Source organism: Sarcophilus harrisii, chromosome 5 (assembly GCF_902635505.1).
Source record: "Sarcophilus harrisii chromosome 5, mSarHar1.11, whole genome shotgun sequence".
Lineage (NCBI taxonomy): Eukaryota > Metazoa > Chordata > Mammalia > Dasyuromorphia > Dasyuridae > Sarcophilus > Sarcophilus harrisii.
Window position 1 is genome coordinate 168031833 of NC_045430.1, and position 23907 is coordinate 168055739.

Genomic DNA, 23907 nt, shown 5'->3' on the forward strand with positions numbered 1-23907 from the left:
AACTTGGTTTTCAATTTTAAAAAGGCTTATTTGTTTTTCTGATGCCTTAGTCGCAAAATTGGTACTGAAAGGGACTTTAAAAGTGATACAAAAGCAAGTAATTCTGACTAAGTCACTTAGATTGTAAGACAAATGAGAAATATCCTTTCTGCAGAGTGGAACTGGACAATCTGACAACAGTTCTGCCTTCTGATCCAGGGCTGACATCCTGCTTTTGCAGCCCCTGAAACAGTCCGGGCAGACTTAGTACTTTTAACTCCGCCCCTCCTTGAGAAATGCAGCCTTTATTTATACAATGTCTGTGGTCCAACTGGGCTCAGAGGGTGCCTGCGTGTGTTGTGTGTTTGTGTGTGTTTGCTTGTGTGTGTGTGAATGCCTGCGTGCGGTGGGGGAGATGTCCTGGAGTCATAAAATCGCCTGGTTCCGAGCGGTTTTAATCTGCGAACTATTAGGGGATCGTGGAGAACTTTTTTTCGGGTAACAAGAGAACTAAGTAAGTACTTTGAACTTAAATCTGAATGAAATGAAGTGAAGCAGTCTTAACAGTGAAGACAGTCCATTCAATCTGGATGTTCTTTTTTTTTTTTTTTTTTTTTTTTTTTTTTTCCTTAAATCCCTAAATGCTTAGAGGAAAATGTCAGTTTTAAACTGAATGGGGACTGTTTTAAGGAACATAAAAGTAGAATGCTTTACAGTGGAAGGGGGAGAAAACTGAGAAACTGCTAGGGGAACCTGGCCAGCATCCAGCTGTGTTACAAGCCCTTTTGGTTTTAACTGATTGCATTCTTAGATACTATGATCTGATTTGAGCTTTTCTTTTTCTGTTTCTTTTCTTGTCAAGCTGAGACCACGGCTTCCGCTCCTTGACTGAGGGACTTTAAGGATCTTATAAAAACAAGACAGTTCAGCAAGCAAAAGATTGGCACTCTATGGGGCTTAGATTTATCAATTACAGCTGTTATTATTAGACTGGGTTTTTAAAAACGTGGTTGGGTATGTGACTGTCATTCATGGAAGCTTTTTTGTCATTTGTTGGCTGACTCTGGAGGGACCCCATGGTTCTTTGGAGAACTGTTTTGGAAAGTTCAGGAGAAGACATGGAGCAAACTTAACTTCACTGTGGAAAAAAAAAAAAAAAGAGGATATGTTTCTGACTTTTACGCTGCCAACAACAACAACAACAACAATAACGAATAGCTGCTATGTATTTTCTGGCAATGTGGACAGGGGCCAAGTGAAGGTGAACTGGTCATGATTTATCGCCAGATTTTTCTTTGTCGTCGGCGTTTCTGCCCACGACCCTTCTTTTTGGGCTTAGTGGTAGCAATCTGCCTCTTCTACCAGACTCTGACACTTATAGGGACAAGAAAACTTATATCAGCTGTTACTGGGGCTTCCCCATACAAACTGGCTGAAATTTATCCAAGCCATGCCAAGGAAATTGTCACAAGGGACACATATTGCTTCCTGTCATCAGATGATGCACAGGCAACCCAAAAGGTAAGCAAATCTAATGGATTTAAGTGAGACCACGTTTCACAGGGGCAGTACTCTTTCTTTCTCTCTGTTATTTCTGTATAACTAAAATTAACCTTCATGCGGTCTGAAAGAGATCCAGAGTATAAACAGGGCTGAGGATGACCTCACAACAATGTGAAGTTCAAAAACCGATGTCAACATTAACTTGAGGTTTTAGCATGCTTGTTGCTTGCTGGAAAGTCCTAAACAAATTTGCTTAAACTACTAATAATTACTCTCTCTCCTTGCACTCATTCTGTGTGTATGTGTATTCTGTCTCTCTGTGTCTGTCTCCCTCTCTCTTTACTCTCCTACTTCTTCTACTCTCTCTGTCTCTCTCTGTTTCTCTCCCTTCTGTATCCATCTCTGTCTGTCTGTCTCTCTCAGTTCATCATGGTTAACTGATGCATATATTTTGGGTAGATTTCATGCTTTAAAATTTTTTTAGAAATGTTTTTTCACTTCAAGCATGTAAATAAAAACTGATAGAACTTCATAAAAAAGTCCTTTTATACCAGGCAACAGGCATTTATTTCTAGAACTATGGGAGCAAAATAATAACCATATGTTCTTTTACTATCTGAGTTTATCTGAAGATTCTCTATGCTTTCTTTAAAAACTTTATTGAATGCATTTTTACAAGTTTTATACAATTTATTTCTAAAATTATTTTCTTTCTCATTGCAGTATTTAGTAATTGCTTCACATGAAAATCACAATATTCAATAATTTACAAAATTAGAAAAGTGTAGATTGGATTATAGCTCTTTGGGGAATGTTGACAAATCTTGTCACACACACAACACGTACTATACCACAGCTCCAATATTACTATGTCTGCTAGGTCCCTTATCATAGATAGAGCAATGGGAGAGTGAAATCCTTCTGATATTTCCAGCAATAAACTCCCATGACAGTGAACTTGCCTCATACTGAACTGCATACTACCATAGAGAATTTGTAACAAAATTCCAATGCAATTATTATTACTTTTTTAGGAATCTGTTGCTAAGGCAATATAATTATATTAGATGTGGATAACACCTAGAATATTGATAAATGGAATATAACTTTATTGAATGACTGCTGAAATAGATTTCTGAACATAAATATTTATTGAATCAATTAATTGACCAAAAATTTTAAGCATCATGGGAAATATGACCTTCTTTAATAAACTCCAGTGCCTCTCTATAACCTTTATAAAAACACAAACTTTTGTGCCTGACATTTAAAACCCTTTATAATCTGGATCCATTCTACTTTCTGAGACTTATTCTACTAAATTATTCTACTATTCTACTATAATTGCCCTTCATGTATATTACAATACAGTCCATCTGGCTTTCAAGGTGTTTTTTCTCAGAAAAAAACACTCCATCCCCAACTCCATGTCTTTGTAAAGGCAATTTCCCACGACTGGAATGCATTTTTGCCTCATCCTTCATTGCCACCTCTTAGAAAACCAAAGTCCAGTTCAAGTACCAGCTTTTCCATGAAGTCTTTCCTGATATCCCTAGGTGTTGATGACCTCTTAAAAGTATCTTCACTTTATTCTACATGTACTTGTGTATATATAGGTTGTTCATTTGTCCCTCCATATCCATTCCCCTGCAGTAGTAGGGATTGTTTCACTTTAGATTTAATTCCTGGGCCTAGAACAGTACCTGGCACATAGTATGAAATTAACAAATATATGTTGATCAATTAATTGATTTAAGATTCAGTCTTAACTCTTAAGGAGCTTACAATATAATAATGGTTGATAAGATACATAGGTAAAATAGATATAATAGATAAGACAAAATAAGAAGCTTTAAAAGACATATAAATTAAATTGTGTCTACTCTATTAAAAACACTGGGATAGCAGTGATACATAGATGAAAAATATATAGTTTGTATTCTTGAAGACCTTATAGGAAGAATAAAACAAATGTAAATAAGTATGACATATAGAAGATTTTGATCAGGGCATAATAAGAATCTTGACAAAGTAGTTGAAGGAATGGAAGAGAGATCAGGGAAAGTAATAGTGATAAATAAGCATGAAGAAAGATATCAGTAAAGTGAGTATCTTCATGTATTGTAGGTAAATGGCAGATAACATTGGTGATCCAAATGAACACTGACTTGAGTTAGAAGGAATCTCAGAGACAGCCTAGACCAAGTAGTAGAATCTGCTTAGAATGTGTAAGTGTCAAGAGAAGTAGAATAAAATACTACTAAAAAGGAGCCAGACTATGGAGAGCCTAAAATCACAATCTAAGGAATTTTCAGCATCTGAAGGTTTCTTTGCAAAAGTTGTTAGAGAATCAGACTTGAACCATGGGAAAGAAGGAGTCAATATTGATAGCCATGTAAAGAAGGAGTCAGAAGAGGAAAGACTGAAGGCAAAGTGACAGAGTGATATTACATTTTTGATTGTTGGGGTCAGTAAAAACATTTTGGAAGCAAAGCACTTGAGATAATACTTAATAACAACAGCCACAACAACAAGAGTAACAACAATAACAACTAACATTTGTGTAGCACCTACTATGTGCTAAGCACATTATAAACATCTCATTTGATCCCCAAAATAATCCTGGATGGTAAATGCTACTATTATTCCCATTTTAGAGTAGGGAAAACTGAAGCAAACAGAAATTAAATGACTTGCTGAAGAGTAGACAGTCAATTTCCAAGGATGGATTTGAACTCAGGTTTTCCTGACTTCAGGTCCACTGCTCTATTCCTTACAAGGGGATGGAGGGAGGGAGACATTGAGGCCACAGGCCATATAGGGCACAAAAAAATCACTTCGTCTGGCCCTTCAAAGACAACCGAAGGCACTGTTGACCTGAAAGCTCGATACAACAAAGTCCCACTGCTTGAGTTCTATAAGTTGATAATTTTTTATTATGTTTTATTATCATTATCATATTCTTTTGTTTAGTAATTAATAATTATTATGTATTATAATGTTATAAATATCAAAAAGGCCCTTGGCAGAAAGAAGCTTTCCCATCCCTGTTCTACAATAACTAGTTTCCATGTAGGTAAACCCTAAAGCATGAATATAATTCCAATAGGCAAAAATTGAGAAGTTAGGGAGAGCAGGTATTGCAAGTAAGTAGAATTGCAGGAGTAAATGCTCTGAGCCAGGAAAGTATGAGGGAAGAATAAGAATTGTTGGGAACATAAAATTTCTATGGGAGACCAATGGGATTCTGGAAAGACAGATCAAGGTTATATAACCATTCTTCCCACCCCCACCCCCTTTATCCCCTCCACTAATCCCAAACAGGCTATAAAAGAATAAATTTATGTATATATATATATATATATATATATGTAGATATATACATACATATACACATACATATCCCCACACATACACACACACACACATCTTTCTTATCCTTGCTGATTCTGCTTTAATTCTGCTCCTAATTTGCCTTCTATTACTTAACCTTCCCCTACTCATGGATCCCTCCCTTGTCCTCTTCCCACATCCTTTGCTTCTTGGTCTGTATCCTTCCCCCTTATTTCTTTATACATTTTGGAAGGGGTCAAACCCTTCATGATATATATGTAGTGTTATCTATTTAACTCATTCCCAATGTGAGTAGGTTTTCAGAACTATGAACCCTCCCCCCTCCTTTAAGGCTTCTGTGTCTATTCTTTCTCTATACATCATTTGTATGACATAATTACTAATTTTACTTTAACTCTGTCCCAATTTTGCCCTATAATTGTCAATTTTAAATATATGGTATTAATTTCCCATATTATAAAAAAAAACATAAACACTTTGTTCTTGTTGAGTTCCTTGAAATTAATCTTTCATATTGGCTCTTCTATGTTAACTTTTCTTATGTTAATTGTTTTTTATGTTAAGTTTGGGTTTGGTTGATAGAGAGTCCTGAAAATTTGTAAGTTTTTTGAATGTCCATTATTTTTTATTTCACTATTATAGAAAAATTTGCTGGATATGATATTTTTGCCTCCAGGCCTAGTTCTTTTGATTGTCGGTAGATATGATTCCAGGACCTGTGGTCTTTTATTGTGGCTGTTGATAAATCCTGTGTAATTCTAATTGTAGCTTCAGAATATTTGAATTTTTTTCTTGTTTATTGCAAAAATGTCTCTTTAATCTGTAAATTTGCCAAATTATGAAATTTGGCAATAATATTCCTATGTGCACAACACACAAGATCTCATTCAGGGGGTGATCAATGAATTTTTTCTATTTCTACTTTCCTCTCAATTTTCTTGAATTATTTCTTGCTTTATTGTGTCAGTCCTTTTTTTGGTCACAACTTTCAATTATTCTTATTCCAATTATTAATTATCCCAATTATTCTTATATTTTCTTTTCTTGATCTGTGTTTCTTATATGATGCTTCACATTCTGTTCTATTTTTTAAATCTTTATAGTCTGTTGTATTATTTCTTGGTTTCTCGTAGCTTCACTGGCTTTCCCTTGTCCAGTGCTGATTTTCCAAGAGTTATTTTCATCTTTGAGATTGTGTATCTCCTTTTTCTAGTTGGTTAACTTTTTTTTCATAATCTTCTTGCTTTTCTTGATTGGTTTTTATTTATTTATTTTAGTTTTTCTTCAAAGTCTCTTACTTGATTTTTAAATTCTTTTTAAAGTTCTATGAATTTTCTCTGGGCGGGAAGCCATTTCACATTACTCTTGGGAGTAGAAGCTTTTTTTACTTCAGTGTCCTTCTCTGAAATTGAACCCTGTATCCCCTGTTCCAATAGTAGGTTTCTATGGTGGGGTTCTTTTTTCTTTACTGATTCACTTAAAAAAAAATAAGAGGTATTAGTGTAAGTATTTCTAATCATGAAGTGGGAAGATGGTGCATATGGCTTCACTTCAGCTCTCCCCTCTGACCTAGAACCCTAAACCCAAAGTTCCTCCCTCTAGCAAGGACCTGAAGGCAGCAGTGTCCCTGCCCCCCTGAGTCTGAGCTCATGTATGTGCTGGCTCCTTGTCACCTAGGGTGAGTCCCTGCAGCAAAACTGGGCCTGGTGTTCCTAATCAGTCAAGATTCACTAAGTCTTCTGGACTCAGACTCAGACTCCACAATCTGGGAAGTAAGAGTTTCTGTAGTTCTCACTGAGGTTCTAGTCACATCCACCTAACTCTAGGGCTCCCAACTTGATTTTGTGGAGCTAGCCCAGGGATGTTTGCATTGCACATGGGTAAAACCCAGTCTTGGGGTTTTCTTTAGATCATATTGTATAGGAACACTCCAGTTCTGCCCCAAGTCTTCTTGATTTGACACACAACTGAAGTTGAGACACAACTGAAATGACTAAACAAACAACAATGACACGGAACAAGGTCAGTGATTAAAATTCATCTTTGAGCTCCCCAAAACAATGTTGTATCTACAATCTCAGACTACTTTTCCAAGGAAGGTCTATATTGCTACTTTATGAAATCACAACTGTAAGGATTTATAGTTATATGAAACAATATAGAGCTAAAACTTTTCTTGACTTTGACTCGATTTTTAAAAATTCTGATGCCTTTTCAATGCTTATTCTGTTATCAGTCAGAAGTCCCCAAACCCACCTTAACTCTGAGACATATATGACAATAACAGACATATTAATATAACTTGTACTCAAATGCAAGCATCTTAAATTGTCATATAATTATTGTGGGTTTGTTTGTTTGTTTGTTTGCTTTACTTCCTGTTGCTTTACAATGCAATTATATGATCTACCCAGGTTCACACTGATAGCATATGACAGAAGCAGAATTTTGAACTGATACTATTTTTCTATCTACTATGATGCATTGCCTTAGAATTTCAGGGTATAAATTCATTTTCATTTTTTTTTTCATTTTGTAGAAGTAGTAGAACATAGTGAAATAAATGTAATTTTGGAGTCAAGAAGACCTAAGTTCAAATTACTTAACCTTCTGGATCTTGGATAGTGACCTAGAGGTTTTACATGAAATCATGTACTAGTTGTTTGGCACTGTTTTGGTGGAAGAAGTTTCCATACTGGAAGTTGTTCATACTGAGTAAATCAAATTCTTCCATATTCCTTTATATTTTTTCCTAGTTTAATCTTCTCATCAACATTTCATCTTTGTTTGGAATCATCTAACTTACTGGGAAGGCAGTTAGGTGGCATTCTATCTATCTATTTAGCTCAGTTTCCTCATTTGTAAAAATGGATTGGAGAAGGAAATGGCAAACTACCCTAGTATCTTTGCCAAAACCCAACAAAAAACCCAACAAAACCCAAACCCAACAAAAAACAAATCCAAAAGGGTTCACAAAGAGTTACACATGACTGAAATAACTGAACAACAACAAAGCTTACTGGAAAGTTTGGTTTATTATAAAATCATTGTTTCTCTTTCATTTTTATTTCAGTTACTAAAATAAATTTTAAATTATTAAAACCCTATCTCTAAAATTAGTTGGAATTTTTTTTCAGTTTTCAAGTTTTTGTTTTTAAAAGTGTTAATGTTGTTACTGGACAAAGGAACATGATATTTTGAGGGCAAAATTTTTATTCTCTGACTTCATAGGGTTTCTTATTTTCCTACACGACTTTATATGACTTTTGTGCTTTAGCATGTAACATATGTTAACTGTTAATGGTGTGCCTTCAATATTGGGTCTCTTTTTACTTAGAAATCATATGAAACTCATTGACTGGCTGTCTAAAACATTCATTGCTGAATTTTTTTTCCCAGAAATGCTGAACACATATGATGGACATTATTTTAAATTGTTCACAGTCTTAAACAATTTTACTCCAAAAGTAAGATACTGAAATTACAAAAACACTTCAGAAGCCTCTTTGTTAGGGAAGAGAATTACATCTCCAAACATTTAACCACCTGCTTCTATGTTTAGCTTACAATTTGTGCCATACTTTGATCAAGGGTGAATTTTCTTGCATTGACTTTTCTTCAGGATATGAAGATGGAGAGTCAATCATGAAGAAGCTGACCAAGGACAGATTTGTATAAAATCTTCCTTGTACTTTTTAAGAAAAGAAAAGAGATGAGCCTATCTTCTATACTTAATTATTCATTTGTGATACTTGATAAGAATGATTCAGGTAATGAAAAAATTCTTCTTAAGAAATATACAGTTTATTCTTGGCAACTGCCTAAGATACTTATTTATTTATTTTTATAAATGAGAGGTTAAATTGATTTCCTTTAATTGAGTTCCTAGCATAGTGCTTGGCACATAGTAGGCCTTAATAAATGTTTGTTGATTTAATCAAATTACTGAAAGTTCAAAGTAAAATTCCTCCTGACAGCATACTAAGGAATTGATTAGCATTTCATAGGTTTACAGATTTCTGCCATGGTAGGAAGGCCAGAGTCCAACCTTTTATTGAAGAAACCCCAAACAATTGGAGTCCTTTCTCCTTTGAGTGTACATATTGTAAAAAATTTTTTATTATTTTAAAATTGTGTTTGCTATACCTAAAACTAAACAGTATTAACTATAGTTAAATTTCACAAAAAATAATCTATTTTAGACTCAGCTACATAGGTTCATGAAAAGAGAGGGCATCATTGAAGTAAGTAATAATTTCATAATATGGCTTTAGAAATCACTCCAAGTACTTTGATTATTTTTAATTAAAGTTCTTATTTTTCATGAATGAACATCTTGCAAAAGTTTGGAATTGTCATTTTTAAACAAATATTTTGTCAGCTCAGTCAGGGGTGTGGACTACAAAAAAGATGTGAATACTTTACCAATTATACCTTTAAGACTGAAATCTGGCTTATTGTCTAGCACTATTTTCAGGAAAGATTGAGATCATCATGTGGCCATTGCCAACTTTCCATATTGAGAAAGAACTCTCTCCCTGTTTTTGGCGAAATATAAACTGCTCTTTCCACTTTGCCCCTCCAAAGAGTTCTGCTAAGCAGATAGTTTTCAAATTTACTTCCAATTTTTTCATAGGTTTTTTTCCCTGAAAGCTTAAGGATTTTTGATTACATTTCAGCAAATCCGAAAATAGTATCTGCCTAAGATTTCAAAAGAAGTGCTATTATTTTAAAAATAGTATTTAATAAGTATTTAGTTTACAACAAACATAGAGTAGAGAGAGAATATGGTAGAGTTGATAGAGAATTGGCTTCAGAGTTAGGAAGATCTGGGATAAAATCTCAAGAAGAAATTTAAAAAAAAACTCTGCCATTTATATAGCATTTAGAAGTTTGTGAAGTGCTTGCTTGCTTTAAATCCATTATCTCACTTGATAATGATAAACTACCTCAGACAGAAAACACTTGATGTTCTCACCAAGTAGGGAGAAACGGTTGCCAATGGAAATACAGATTTAGATTATAAACTAATTTTCAAATTGCTATGGGTAAACCAGTATAATCTCACAGAATATTGAAAGGCAACTGACGAGAAAATGAATCTATAGACAATTTGATGTAACTCCCAACTAACCTCAATCATCCCAAGAGAATGTAGAGCTGAATATGAAAAGGAAGAAAACAAATTAGGGGAAATGTTAGATGTGACAACTTCCATGACAAAATATTGCCTTCCTCAATAACAGCACCCACTTCATTTGTGATTTACTACCTCATTCCTTGCAGTGTTATATGAGGGAAAAGAATGTTACTGGAGAAGAAAAAGATAGGAAGAGAAACTGCACCAGACCAAATAAATACAGAAGAAAGCTGTGTTAGAGGTGAAAAATAAATATTTTAAGCAGGTTTCAATTTTCAATACCTTGAAAAAAATCAGGAGATTCTTAAGGATCAGCAAAATCATAGATGCTATTATTATTATTTTTAAAATGAAGAAGATATCAATAATAATACTAATAACCATTGACATTTAAATAATGCTAGGCTATGCCTTTATAAAATCTTTATGAGATTGATTGATATACATACAAATATGGAGTCTCAAGTAGATATATATATATATATATATATATAGTATATACATACATATATAAATATATATATTACATAAATGTACATATATGAGAGCATTCTTTCATGAATGAGAAGAAAATTAACAGATTTTTTAAAACAATTTTCTAGAACAGATCACATCTTAGTATTTACTCAGTTGATAGAAAAGTGTAGAGAAATAGGATCCTCTTGTGTTTTTAATTTCTTTATTATAAAAAAAAAATTAACTTTGTACAGGAAAATGTCACCATAGAGATTCTACTCTAACAAGGTATTTTCCATACATATGATGAATTTATTCAAAATAGACATAATAGTAGAAATAATCTTGTTGAATGATTCTCTGATAATCAACAAAAAGTGAGGTCCTCCCCCACCCTAAAAATAGGGAAATGTACATGCATTGGAGGTATTCCTTAAGAGTCCAAATCAAAGAGGGATTCCATATAAATAACCTTATATTGGGTCAAAAAACACCAGAAAACTACAGAACCTGGTTAAACCTATCTGATTACTAAAAAGAGATTGAAAATAGCCTGCAGAGGAAAAAAACAAAAAAGATAAAAACATGTGTCTTATTCAAACTATATAATATGCAGTTTAATGGGTCACCCCCTAAATTAGTCCAACAGTAAATATATCTTAGGTAAATAATATCTATATTTGGACAATGAACTGGAATTTGTACAGGAAGGAAGCATTTGTTAAGCACCTACTATGAGCCAAGCTCTTCATAAATATTATCTTATTTGATCATCATAACCCTGGAGAGTGAGTGTTATTAATAATCCCATTTTACAGTTCAGGAAACTCAGACAAACAGAGATGAAGTAATTTGTCTAATGCCACACAAACAGTAAATGTCTGAGGGCATATTTGAATTGGGGTTTTCCTAATTCTAGGCTCAGTGCTAGATATAGTTGCCTCTAGGTATGACAGACAAAAGGCTGGATTGGCTCTTGAGAAAATATGTAGTGGTCTAATCATGAAATAAGAGGACATGGACAAGAGTCACAAAACAAGAAGTTATGGATAAGTTGTGGTCTAAATGTTTGGTAGGCATAACCACACAGCTGAGATCATAGACTCCCATTGAAATTTTGAAATATGAGCATAATTATCTCTTATGCATATAAGAAGTCAGGAAACACATTAAACTGCAAGCAAATACATCTGGATAAGATATCTTAGTACATTCTGTTCAGAGAAAACTAGTGCACAGCTCTAAATAGTTTGAAAACAGAGCAAATTCCTGTTACATATGATTATGGTATCAGACTCCTTCTTTTCCCTATTTTCCTCCCACCAGTTTTTACCTATCATTAACCTGTTTATATCTACATATTCTAGAACTAATATTCTGAAAGGTAATATATATGGTGTGGATGAGGAAGAAGGGATTCAGAGGATCATTGGCTTTCTTCCTTCATATGGGCACTTTGCCTATTTGTACAATACTATAAGCCTACTATACTCTTGTTCTGTCTTAATCTCATATGCTTTTTGCAATAAGTACCTCTGCTTATCTTTCTGCCTATTAGAAGTAATCACCCAGATTCAAAACCCAGTCATTCTTGTCTCTTTAATCTAACATTCAATTAGTTGTGAGGTCTTTTCTATTCTATTGGTACATCTCACAGATCCATTCTCTTCACTTTCACCACAACCACCTGAATTGAGGCTTTTACCTCTTCTCATTTGGATAATTGCAATACTCTTATAATTTAGTCTCCTGACTCCAAACTATTTCATTTTAAATATAGGCTCCACAAAGCTACCAAAGCAACATCTCTAAAGCACTGATATGATTATTGCTGCCCAGCTCAAGAACTTTTAATGGTTCCCTGTTGCTTCTAGGATAAAATGTAAAATCCTCTCTTTGGGATTTAAGTATTCTATAATCTTAATCCAATCTACTTTCCAAATTTATTTTGGAAAAATTTCTCCTCCTGCCCATTGCCCCAGTCAAACTGGCTTCTTTGCTAAGTCCCATACATGACATATCATCTTCTGTTTTCATGTTTTTCCATAGTCAGTCCCTGTATCAGCAATTCTTGCCTTTCTTAATTCTGCTTTTGGAATTTCATGACTTTTCAGTGCTCTCCCCTTATGTGCCAGTATCTACAAGAGACCTTTCCCAATTTATTCAATTATTAAGTGCCCTGATTCCCAATCACATTAAATTAATTTATATACATTTTTAATTCTCTTTTGGGTATATATTATTATCCTTCCTTCAAATGGAATTTAAGCTTCTTGGAGGTGGACACTATTTGTGGTAGGGAGTTTTTTGTTTGTTTTTGACTCTTTTGTCCTTAATACCTAGCAATGAGTAGAACATTAAGATCATACATTTAAACTTGTAACAAAGTAATAAATCTTTGTTGAATTTAATTGAGTCAAAAGATTTGGAGTCTTTGATTTGTCTTTCGATCTATGTGACATTGGACAAATCATTAAGTTCTCTGGGCCAAAACTTCCTTATCTATAACTATCCTTCTTATATATCAAATGAGGGATTTGGTTTTTAAAGTTCCCCTCTTGGTCTAAATAGATCATTCCATTATATATTATCTATACCCAGGTTTCTGAGTACCAAGATTCCAATTTTGGGGGAAGGAAATTTTATTCACTTGGAAATAGTTTGTTCTCCTTTCACTTTCCTTTTTGGGCACAGAGTTAAAGCTATGCACTCTTTTACTTGTGTTTCTCCTTTATCCATTATAAAATATAAAGCAATATGGTCTTAGGATTGCTGGTGATATACAAAGATTTCTCAAAAAATTTTTTTGACTGATGTCTTGTCAGAATAATGTTAAAATTGTCTTATTTTCCCTCTGGAATAAATTAATCCTTTGTTTATGATAATTCCTAAGATCCATACATTGATTTGTTGATAACTCATCAATAGGGACCCTAGTTTTCTTAATGATTGTAGTGATTTTTCTTGTAGCACCATGGAGGAAGACTTTCATTTTGCCCTAGCAAAATAGTCTGGAGAGTGAAGAAATTAAAAAAAAAATAATAACTTCTGCTATGAGGAGTTACACAGGCTTTCTCTATCTGGAATTCTCCCTAGATAAAGATTGACTCTAAAGTCAAAAGACCTGTATTCAAATCTTATTTCTTATACTATCTGTATAAACTTGGACTAGTCATTTAACTTCCCTGTTTCAGTTTCTTCATTTGAAAAATGAAGCATTTGGCTAAATCAAGTTTTTAAGTCTCATTAGATTATAAGAAAGAATTCAGGATCATCTCTAGGAGCATAGGCACTTGGGGCCAATCACATTGTTTTTCCTTCCTCTCCAACATCATGTTGGACACATCAATTCAAAAAATAAAAGAACTGAGACACTAATTTATCTTTTATGGATCTTTAAAGGTCTGAAGTAAAAAAAATAGATCTACATGATTTAGAAAAGTTCCTAGTCATATAATTTTGAATAAATGATTGCTACTCATGACTTTATATAAAATAAGTTTCAGGAACACTTTAAGTTTTTTATTTCTTTTGAAACATTTAGTGTTTTTAGCTCTCTATAACTATTCACATTGAAGGACTTCCCAATTTCTCAGTACATGATGGGTCATTCTAATCCCATATAAAATTTAAAAAGATAGGAAATTTAGTGTTGTCTTTATTCATGGTACTGGTTAGTGATGATGATAAAATTGCAACTTTATGAAACATAAAACTTTTTTTTCATTAAATCAAAAAACTATTCTAGAATAATAGCCACTGCTCACTAGATCCATTTTAGGTGCTGAATGTTCAACATTATAATACCAAATTTGTCTTTATTTTTTGGAGCACTGACAGTTGCATTTTGGACCTTGAAGCAAATGAAAAGAAATAGATATATCACACAGCATTGTGTCTTGTAGCACTTTACCTCTAAATCTGCTGTCCTAATTCTACCTGTCTGTTCTCTCTAATTCTTCTTCTGTCATAACCATCATCTGCTTCCTCCAGGCCTATGTATTTTCAATTCTCTTTCTTCTTTTTCATCCTCTCTAATCTTAACCTTTTTGATAATATAATCTTGGTTATTTCAATTAGGCAGTTTTCAGTTTTATTCAACCTATTCTGAAAAATTTCAGTTTGAGTTACATAAACAAGTCAAGTCAATGAATATTATTAACCCCTACTTTACTTAGCCAGGTAAGGTGCTAATATTGGGAATAAAATTGGAAGGCAAAAAAAAAAAATCTTTGCCTTTAAGGAATTCCAGTCTAATGAGAAGAAAACAAATAAGAAGACTGAAAGGGGTGGGGAAAGAAAGAATCTAGGGGGCAATGGTGGAGAAAGTCTACAGTCAGAAGTAAATCCTAGACAGAAATAAAAGAATGAGCATGGTTAACTTGGGCTTGTGGAGGCCTGAGTGAAGATCTACAGAGAGGAAGCAGGAAGTTCTTGGATCAAATCTACCTCTAACAAATACTTTGTGCAAATCATTTCATCATTTAGTGTCCTGGTCATAGCTTTCTAAAACCTCAAATTGCAACTTAAGCATCTATCTGAATTGGTAGAGGGAATTTCCTTTTTAGGAATTATTTCCTTTTAATTGGAATTATTTATTTATTAGAATTAATTAATTCTCTCTTCCAATGAAATCACATATCTAGATTAAAAAATAAACATTAGTACTTCAAAGTTCTATAATTTCATGAGTGTGAGTATTCTCTTGCCACAGCAATTAGCCACTCTTCTATCCTTGTTACATGATCTTTGAGAATTGCTATGCTTAGAAAGTCTATCACACTACAACCAAACTAATATGCTTCTACAAACTTAGCTCAAATAATATAGCAGAGATTCTTTCTTTTGTATTTCATTATTCCACTTAAAAATATTATTCTGAGAAGAGATCCATAGGTTCTTCCAGTCTTCCCAAGGGACCCATAATACAAAAAAGGGTTGTGAACGCTTCATTGAAACTGTCAATTTCTGGACCTCTGTGCATTCAAAGCCTTTTCCAGTTTTCACCAAGTGCTTTGCCCTGCTGGTATAAACTTTGCAGGATTCAGTGTCATCTTAATGCCATAGTATAGACAAATTTGAATGCATGAATTTTTAAACAACATGTGGATAAAGTCATGGTATTATGGTTCTTACACAATGAACCCTCAGTAAATACTACAAATATTAGTAATATGTGCATCCTTTATACCAGTACACAGATAATTTAAGCATATATGTGTGTGTATACATATATATGTAAAATTCTGTGAAAGTTAGAGAACCATGTGAAATTTTTATAATGAAACACACCTATATATGAAAATTTTCATTTGCTGAGTTTTGTGCATGTTTTTAAATGAATACAATCTTGCATAAGTTAGTGAAATTTTGATTATGTTCTAATGCATCTCTTTCCTCTTAAGTCTTACTCTAATTCTTCATTGAGGAAGGTAAGTCACACTGGGTTTAAGGGGCTGGGCCAGGAGAAAACAAACGGTAACAAGTCTTACCACATTGAAAAGGCTTTGATTCAAGGTAAAATCATGACAGATTAGCAGAGTTTAGAGTAGTTCACAGAAGGTAGACCAGTAGATAATGGATTTTATTTTGCCCACAGTAACTCATGGATCCATCAGTCAAGAATCATTTATTAAGCACTTATTCTTCCAGGCATTATGCTAGATTTTGGTGATACAAATAAAAAAAAATATTGACTAAGGTGTGGAGGGGCTGTAATTTTTATTGGTGAAGGGTGGAGGTGAGCATTGCATAAATACTGTAGATAGCCTGACACAGCCTTCACACAAGAACACAGACATTTTAACATATTTCATACTTATAGGCTAAACAGGATCACTGATGAAATCATAAATCTTCTGCAGTACTGAAGAAATGTCGAACCTTATATTCAATTATGGAAAATTTTATATGCCTTGAGGTATTATTGAGGCTGCAATGATTCCTCCTTCATGGTTTTATTTTTCTCTTGTAGGGTCAATGCCTTCCACTCCTTTTCCCCTCTCAGCTATTGATTTTTTTTAATTCCTCAGTGGAATTAGCATTTTATATAAGAACATTCAGGGCCTGAAGTCACAGAACCCGATGCAATGATAAGAGCTGCTTCTTCTTATATTATTCCAGTATTCAAAAGATTCAGAGGGATTTCCTAGTTTAGCTTCCCTCTTCCCTTCAATTATTTATGAAAATTATAATCTCTGGAAAGCTTTCTTCATCATGAGAGGATAGTCACAAATTATGATTTATGTTTTCTTACAAAAGCCTTACTGAATTTGGAAATTTCCAAGATTCAATATGATATTTTTACCCAACTTTTATGCAACCCGATGGCTCATTCAAATTTTAAACCCTAAGTTTTTTAAGTAAAATAGGCATCTTCATAAGGGTAAAAAACCTATGTAGCTTTCCTCATTCAAACAAGTATGATTTTTTCCCAAAAAAACACATTTTCTAACAGTTGCATCTACTATTAGGTGAGTGGAGACATTGAATGGACAGTGTGTCCCAAAGGGCAGAATCTTATTGTAATACTGTTCTTCATTAAATGGATTAATCTATTCTTCAAATCAAATCATGCCCTTCAAAATAATTCTGTCAGTGGCAATTCCAGTAAATTGTAAAATCACAGATTTTGTAAATTTGATAGAGATCATTTTACCTAATACATGAATCTCATCTACAATGTCTAGGATGCCTTCAGCATTAGGGAACTCAGTACTTCTCAACCTGTACACTCAAAGCAGTCTCTGAGATGGAGATGGAACTGAGTATAGATCTATTCTTTGCTGCAAATGCTAATTTTGGTTTGACAACAAGAAAAAAGTATATATATGTAGTTGCTTATGTTTCTCTCATTTTTTTTATCTCTTTGAGGCAAGGACTTTTTCTTCTAAGTACCAGTGGCTGATATAGAATAGATAATAAATGATTTTGAGGGGGATTGATAATCATAGGCTCATCAATTTAGAAATGGAAAAGACCTTAGAGGCCATATAGTCTTACCTCCTTTATTCTATAGATTAGGTAACTGAAGTATAGAGAGGTTAAATGATGTGCCCAAGATGATCCAGATCAGGCATGTCAGAGTTTGCATTGTAACCCAGGTCCTGAATATTTTGGATACTGCTTCTGTCATTCATTTTATTTGACAGTTTTATTTCATCAATTAAATGTATAAACATGTTACTTATGCCTTCATCCAAATACTGAATATAATTTACCTGAGGACAGACTCTTGGGACACTCAACTGGATATCTGCTTCTATGTGAACATGAATTCATTAATCACAAAACTTCAGATTAGAGCATTAAACTAGCTCTAAATCCATCCAATTGTACTGCTATCTATTCATATATCTCCATCTTACCCACAAGAATATTGTAAAAGACGATCATGCCTTTCTAAACTCTAGGTGTATTAAGTATATCTAAAAATTTCTTTGATCTTTGACTTTAGACAGTAAAACAACAAATAGTTATTATGTTCCAACCATGTGTAAAAACACAGTGTTCAGCTCTGTGTGGGGTCCCAAGACAAAAACGAAATAGTTCCTGACCATATTGAGCATATATTCTGGATTTGTTAGGGCATAAGTATAAAATGTAGACATAAATAAATATGAGAGAAAAGCATTAAGGGGATTAGGGAAGGATAAATGAGGTTAGTCTATCATGAATTGTTTTTAATTAATGCTTTCTCATAGTGATCTCTGCTTTCTTTCCTAAATCCTTCTGTATCACTCTTCTAATAATCTGTTCTATATTTTTTTCAGAAATTCACTTCAATTTAATACTCCTACTCATAGGATTTTGAACTAGAAAAGATGTTAAATGTCATCTAGTCTATCTCCTCACTTTAAAAATGTGGAAACTTTGGTTCATCATTCTATATCTTCCAAAGTTAAAAATAACATTTTTTATTAAAAATAAACCAATGCAAAATAATCTTGAATTATTTACTATTTCTAAAAAAAAACAATAGTCTATCTTTTGAGTTTTTTATCCATTTACCTCTATGTACATGATTCCTTTCCAGTATATTTACCCATTAAATTAGTCTCATATCAATCCCATTCTCATAGTATTCTAGAATATAACCAGATAGATTCTAAGAGTTAATGTTTTTCACATGGTGGCAATTTCTTTTTTTTTTAATTGAAGCTTTTTATTTTCAAAACAAATGCAAGGATAATTTTTCACTATTGATGCTTGCAAAACCTTATGTTCCCTCTTTCCCTCTTTCCCTCACCCTCTCTCCTAGTTGGCAAGTAATCCAATATATGTTTAACATGGTAAAAATATATGTAAATACAATATAGGCATACATATTTATACTTATCTTCTTAAACAAGAAGAATCAGATCAAAAAGGGAAAAAAATGAGAAAGAAAATTGCATTCAAGCAAACAACAACAAAAGAAGTGAAAATGTTATGTTGTGATCCACCCTCAGTTCCCACAGTCCTCACTCTGGGTGTAGATGGTTCTCATCATCACAAGGCCATTGGAACTTGCCTGAATTGTCTGATTGTTGAGAAGAGTCAGGTCGATCAGAATTGATCATCATATAATCTTGCTGGAACCAAGTACAATTAAATCCTGGTTCTGCTCATTTCACTTAGCATCCATTCATATAAGTCTCTCCAGGCCTCTCTGAAATCATCATGCTGACCATCTCATAAAATAATATTCCATAACATTCATATACCATAACTTATTCAGCCATTCTCCAACTGATGGGCATCCACTCAGTTTCCAATTCCTTCCCCTTAGTGGCAACTTCAATAGAAATTCCCACTAACTTATTTTTAATGAAGCCCTAGTAAGGATGTTCAGGGAAGAGAAGATTGTCCTTGTGATGAAACACTCTCCCCAAATTAGAACTACACCTGAAACCTGAATTTGTTAAATGCTTTCTTTGACCTAAAATATAATAAGATGTATGTTAGATTTGATTTTGCAGAAATACTTATATTGGGTTTCACTTAAGAACCTACCACTCTATCCTCTCTGCCTTTGGGTATATAATAATTAGGTTTTGCTTAGGCTTATATAAAAATAATTTTGCATTTCCTAAACATATGCGAGCTAACAGCAGAAGAGTAAACTGGAAACCATAGTTAAACCTCAACCAACAAGGCAAAGGGAAGGCAGCTAGTAACAATGAATAATCTATATGAGTAAAATGGAGAATTGACTACATTTCATCATAGTGAATTATGGAGCTTTTTGATAACAGCACAGGAAAAAATGCCTGAAGGAATTTTCTTACAAGAGAGGAAAACTTTTTAATATATTCTTTAATGCTTCAGGGAAAATGTATAGTATTTCAGAGCTGGCAGTGACCTTGAAAATCATCAAGATTTGGGGTTCTTGACCAAGGATCCATACATACCCAAGGAATACGAAAGAATATGTTTCAAGAAGTCATTTAACTTTGATAGGAGAAAAAAAAAAGTCTCTTTATTTTCACTAACCTTTGCTTTCTCCCTTGTAGTCTTATGCATTTTATTTTATGAATTTAAAAATATATCCTGAGAAGGGGTCCATGAGCTTCATTAGATTGTCAAAAGGTCCATGACACACACACAGAAAAAAATGATTAAGAATCTCTGATCAGCCTGTGCCTTTTATTTTATTGATAAGAAAACTGAGTGTCTCAGTGTAACAAAGTGTAAAAGATCACACAACTAGTTAAATGCAAAGCCAGAACCAGAGAGGTGTCATATATGTGAGTTTAATGCTCTTTTAATCATAATTTGCTTCTTTCTTAAGAGTCCTGTTGAGGTTTTGCAATTTTACTTTGAAAACCTTTTTGTTCAGGAGAATTCTAGGGAGAAGGTGGTCAAGGCCAGAAATGTCCAAGCTCACCAGATTTCCACACAAACAGAACAAATTTGTACCTCAGGCTGAAGATATTGGTGAAAAACAAAAAAGATTTAGGCAGAAAAGAAGTCCTCCCAAAAAGATCCAAAAAAAGACCCCAGATGGGTTGAACTCGTCTGAAGTACAAATGCCTTGAGGCTAGCTCCACAGAAACAGCCAAGAGAGAGCCCTGGGGCTACCTGGGTTTTCAGGCAGCCTCAGACTAAACCACCCAAGAGAGTCTGCAGAATAGGGAGTCTGAATCGAAGACAGAGGGAACCTCTGCTGATTAGGAATGCCAGGCACAGCTGTGCTGCTGAGACTAGAAGGAAGCAGCACATCCATGAGTGCAGAAGCAGTGTGGCAGGGACACTGCAGGCTGGGGGCACTTGCTGGAAGAGAGAGCTTTTGGTTTGGGATTAACAGGTCAGAGGGGAGAGATGAAGTGAAAGCAGAGGCAATATCCCATTTATCCAAGGATTAGAGGTATTTATACTAATACTTCTCATTAAAAACAAAAAAATGAAACAGCAAAGAAGAAAGAACCCAACCTTAGAAACTTACTATGGAAATAGGGAAGACCCCTGAGTTCATCTTCAGAGGAGGACAGTGAAGTTTAAAAAAAAAGTCTCTTCTACCCCAAAGAGTAATGTTTAATGAATACCTGTCCAGAAAGAATTATAGAAGAACTCAAAAAAGACTTCAAAAATCAAATGAGATAGACGAGAAATAAACAAACAAATAAGAGCCATCCAAGAAAAACAAGAAGATTATAGGGCGTAGGGGAAAGTTAACAAACATTTCAAAAAAGAGATAGTCTTTTAAAAAAAAATTTATGATAGCTTTTTATTGACAAAACATATGCATGGGTAATTTTTCAACATTGACTCTTATAAAAACTTCTGTTCCAACTTTTCCCCTCCTTCCCTCCACCCCTCCCCTAGGTGGCAGGTAGTCCCATACATGTTAAATATGTTAAAATACATGTTAAATACAGTATATGTATACATATTTATACAGTTGTCTTGCTACAGAAGAAAAAAATGGATTTAGAAAGAAGGTAAAAATAACCTGGGAAGAAAAACAAAAATGCAAGCAAACAATAACAGAAAGAGTGTGGTCCACACTCATGTCCCAGTGTTCTTTCACTGGGTGTAGCTGATTCTGTTCATTACTGATCAATTGGAACTTATTTGGATCCTCTCATTGCTGAAAATAGCCACTACCATCAGAACTGATCATCATGTAGTATTGTTGAAGTGTATAATGATCTCCTGGTTCTGCTCATTTCACTTAGAATCAGTTCATCTAAGTCTCTCCAAGCCTCTCTGTATTCATCCTGCTGGTCATTTCTCACAGAACAATAATATTCCATAACATTCATATATCACAATTTACCCAGCCATTTGGGCATCCACTCAATTTCCAGTCTCCAGCCACTACAAACAGGGCTGCCACAAACATTTTGGCACATACGGGTCCCTTTCCCTTCTTTAATATCTCTTCGGATATAAGCCCAGTAATAACACTGCTGGATCAAAGGGTATGCACAGTTTGACAACTTTTTGAGCATGGTTCCAAATTTCTCTCCAGAATGATTGGATCCATTCACAACTCCACCAACAATGCATCAGTGTTCCAGTTTCCCCACATCCCCTCCAACATTCATCATTTTCTTTTCCTGTCATTTTAGCCAATCTGAGAGATGTGTAGTGGTGAAACAGTCTTAAAGAAGAAAATAAATCTTTTAAAATTAGAATTGGGCAAAGAAAAGCCAATGAAGCCATGAGACCAAGAAATAACAAAATAAAATATAAAGAATAAAGAAAACAAAATGTGAAACATAAGAAAAACAACAGATCTGGTGAACAGATCAAAAAACAAAAAAAAAAGAAAATATAAGAATAATTGAACTACTTGAAAGCTATGACCAAAAAAAAGAACCTTTATGCATTTATGTAAGAAATAACTAAAAAAATTGTTCTGGACCTGAGGAAAAGTAGGGGAAAAAATCTACTTCAATCATTACCTCAAAGAGATTCTTGGTTAAAAACATATGAATATTATCGCCAAATTTCAAAAATCCCATATCAAAGAGAAAATTCTAAGAGAAACAAACAAAAAACAAAATTCAAATATGCTGGAGCTATGATTAGAACAGTATAGGATTTGTCAGCAGCCATAATAAAAGACTAAATAATAGCAAGGCAAGTTAAGGAGCAAAAGGGACAGGAAATAAGAGATATCCACAAATAGTACATTAAAAATTAAGAGTAGAATTTATTATTTAAAAAAAGTAGGACTAGTAATTATTAATCTTCAACAAAGTCAAATTTAAAGATTCAATCAAGAGGTTTTGGGATAATGTATACCAGAAATCAAAAGAATTAGCCTTGTGGCCAAATATATCAAATCTAGCAAAATTATCCATAATATTGAGCAAAAAAGCTTTCAATTTTTCAGGTCTTTTTCTCAACCAAAGACAAACTTAATAGAAAACTTAACATATAAGAACCAATATCAAAGATTAATTTCAAGGAGCTCACCATAGACACATTGTCTATGTTTTTACATGTATATCATATATTTATATTATATATATATATCATATATATGAAATATATGTCATATGTTTAAGGTTGACATCAGTAATTGAGTAAATCAAAAGAAAAATTGAGGCAGAGTTGAGTATGATCTGATTTTTAAAAAGCAAAACTGTCTAGGGAATGGTAAAAATAGTAATTATGTTATACAAATGAAGTACAGAGGAAGCATAGCACAGAAGCATTGGTGGAGGGAGGAAGGCTGCTAGTTCTGAAAACCTACTCACATCAGCAATGTGTGTATATATTATATATGTGTGTGTGTGTGTGTGTGTGTGTGTGTGCCATGAAGAATATAGCACTTTACAAAATCTATAAAGAAAAAATGGCATCAGGAATAGGAAAAGGTAGGATATAGAAGAATATGTAGATTTATGGTAGTAGGACAAAGTGTGCAGAATAATGGGCAAGGGATAAAGGATCAGATGAGATATAGAAGGGTGTATTGAGTATGGTAGTAGGACAAAATGTGTAGATTAATTGGAAAGGGATTAAAGGGAGAGGAGGGCATAGAATAAGGTGGGGTACAAAAGGTTGTTTAGATGAACAAGAGTAGGATAAGGGGTGTACATTAATGGGAATGGGATAAAGAGAGAAGGAAAGGGTGAGCAGAGAAAATAAGCGAGGAGTCCATGAATGGGAGGAGGCTAAATAATAGCAAGGCAAATTAAAGAGCAAAATTAAAGTAGGAAAGTTAGCAGGGATAGGAAATAAGAGATATGCAGAAACAATACATCAAAGATCAAGAGTAGATAGAATTTATTAGAAAAAAAAGTAGGGCTAATAATCATTGATCTTAGACAATGTCAAACTTAAAGATTCAATCCAGAGAGATTTTATGTCAGCTATATTAATATTGTTTTACATGCATGTTTACATATAGGTAAATGCATATGTAAATACTTACACATATATATCTGACTATATATGGTATGAATGCACGCAAAGTGTATATATGTGTATATATGTGTGGGTGGGTGAGTGTGAATATATACATGTATGATTGTATG

The 23907-nt window shown here is 33.7% G+C and overlaps 1 protein-coding gene across 2 annotated transcripts in view; it reads left to right on the forward strand.

Annotated features, from left to right (window-relative positions):
- The first annotated feature begins 252 nt into the window (after positions 1-252).
- CPED1 (cadherin like and PC-esterase domain containing 1) overlaps positions 253-23907 on the forward strand; it is a 384623-nt gene continuing 360968 nt past the window's right edge. Inside the window, exons 1-2 of one of the 2 annotated variants that reach the window (XR_004229645.1) lie at positions 253-493; positions 842-1500. Coding sequence is in view for 1 of the 2 variants with exons in the window: in XM_023504833.2 (XP_023360601.1) it covers positions 1252-1500 (249 nt within the window). In the remaining variant the exon portion in view is untranslated. The remainder of the gene's footprint in view (positions 494-841; positions 1501-23907) is intronic. The other variant, XM_023504833.2, reaches the window with a different exon arrangement.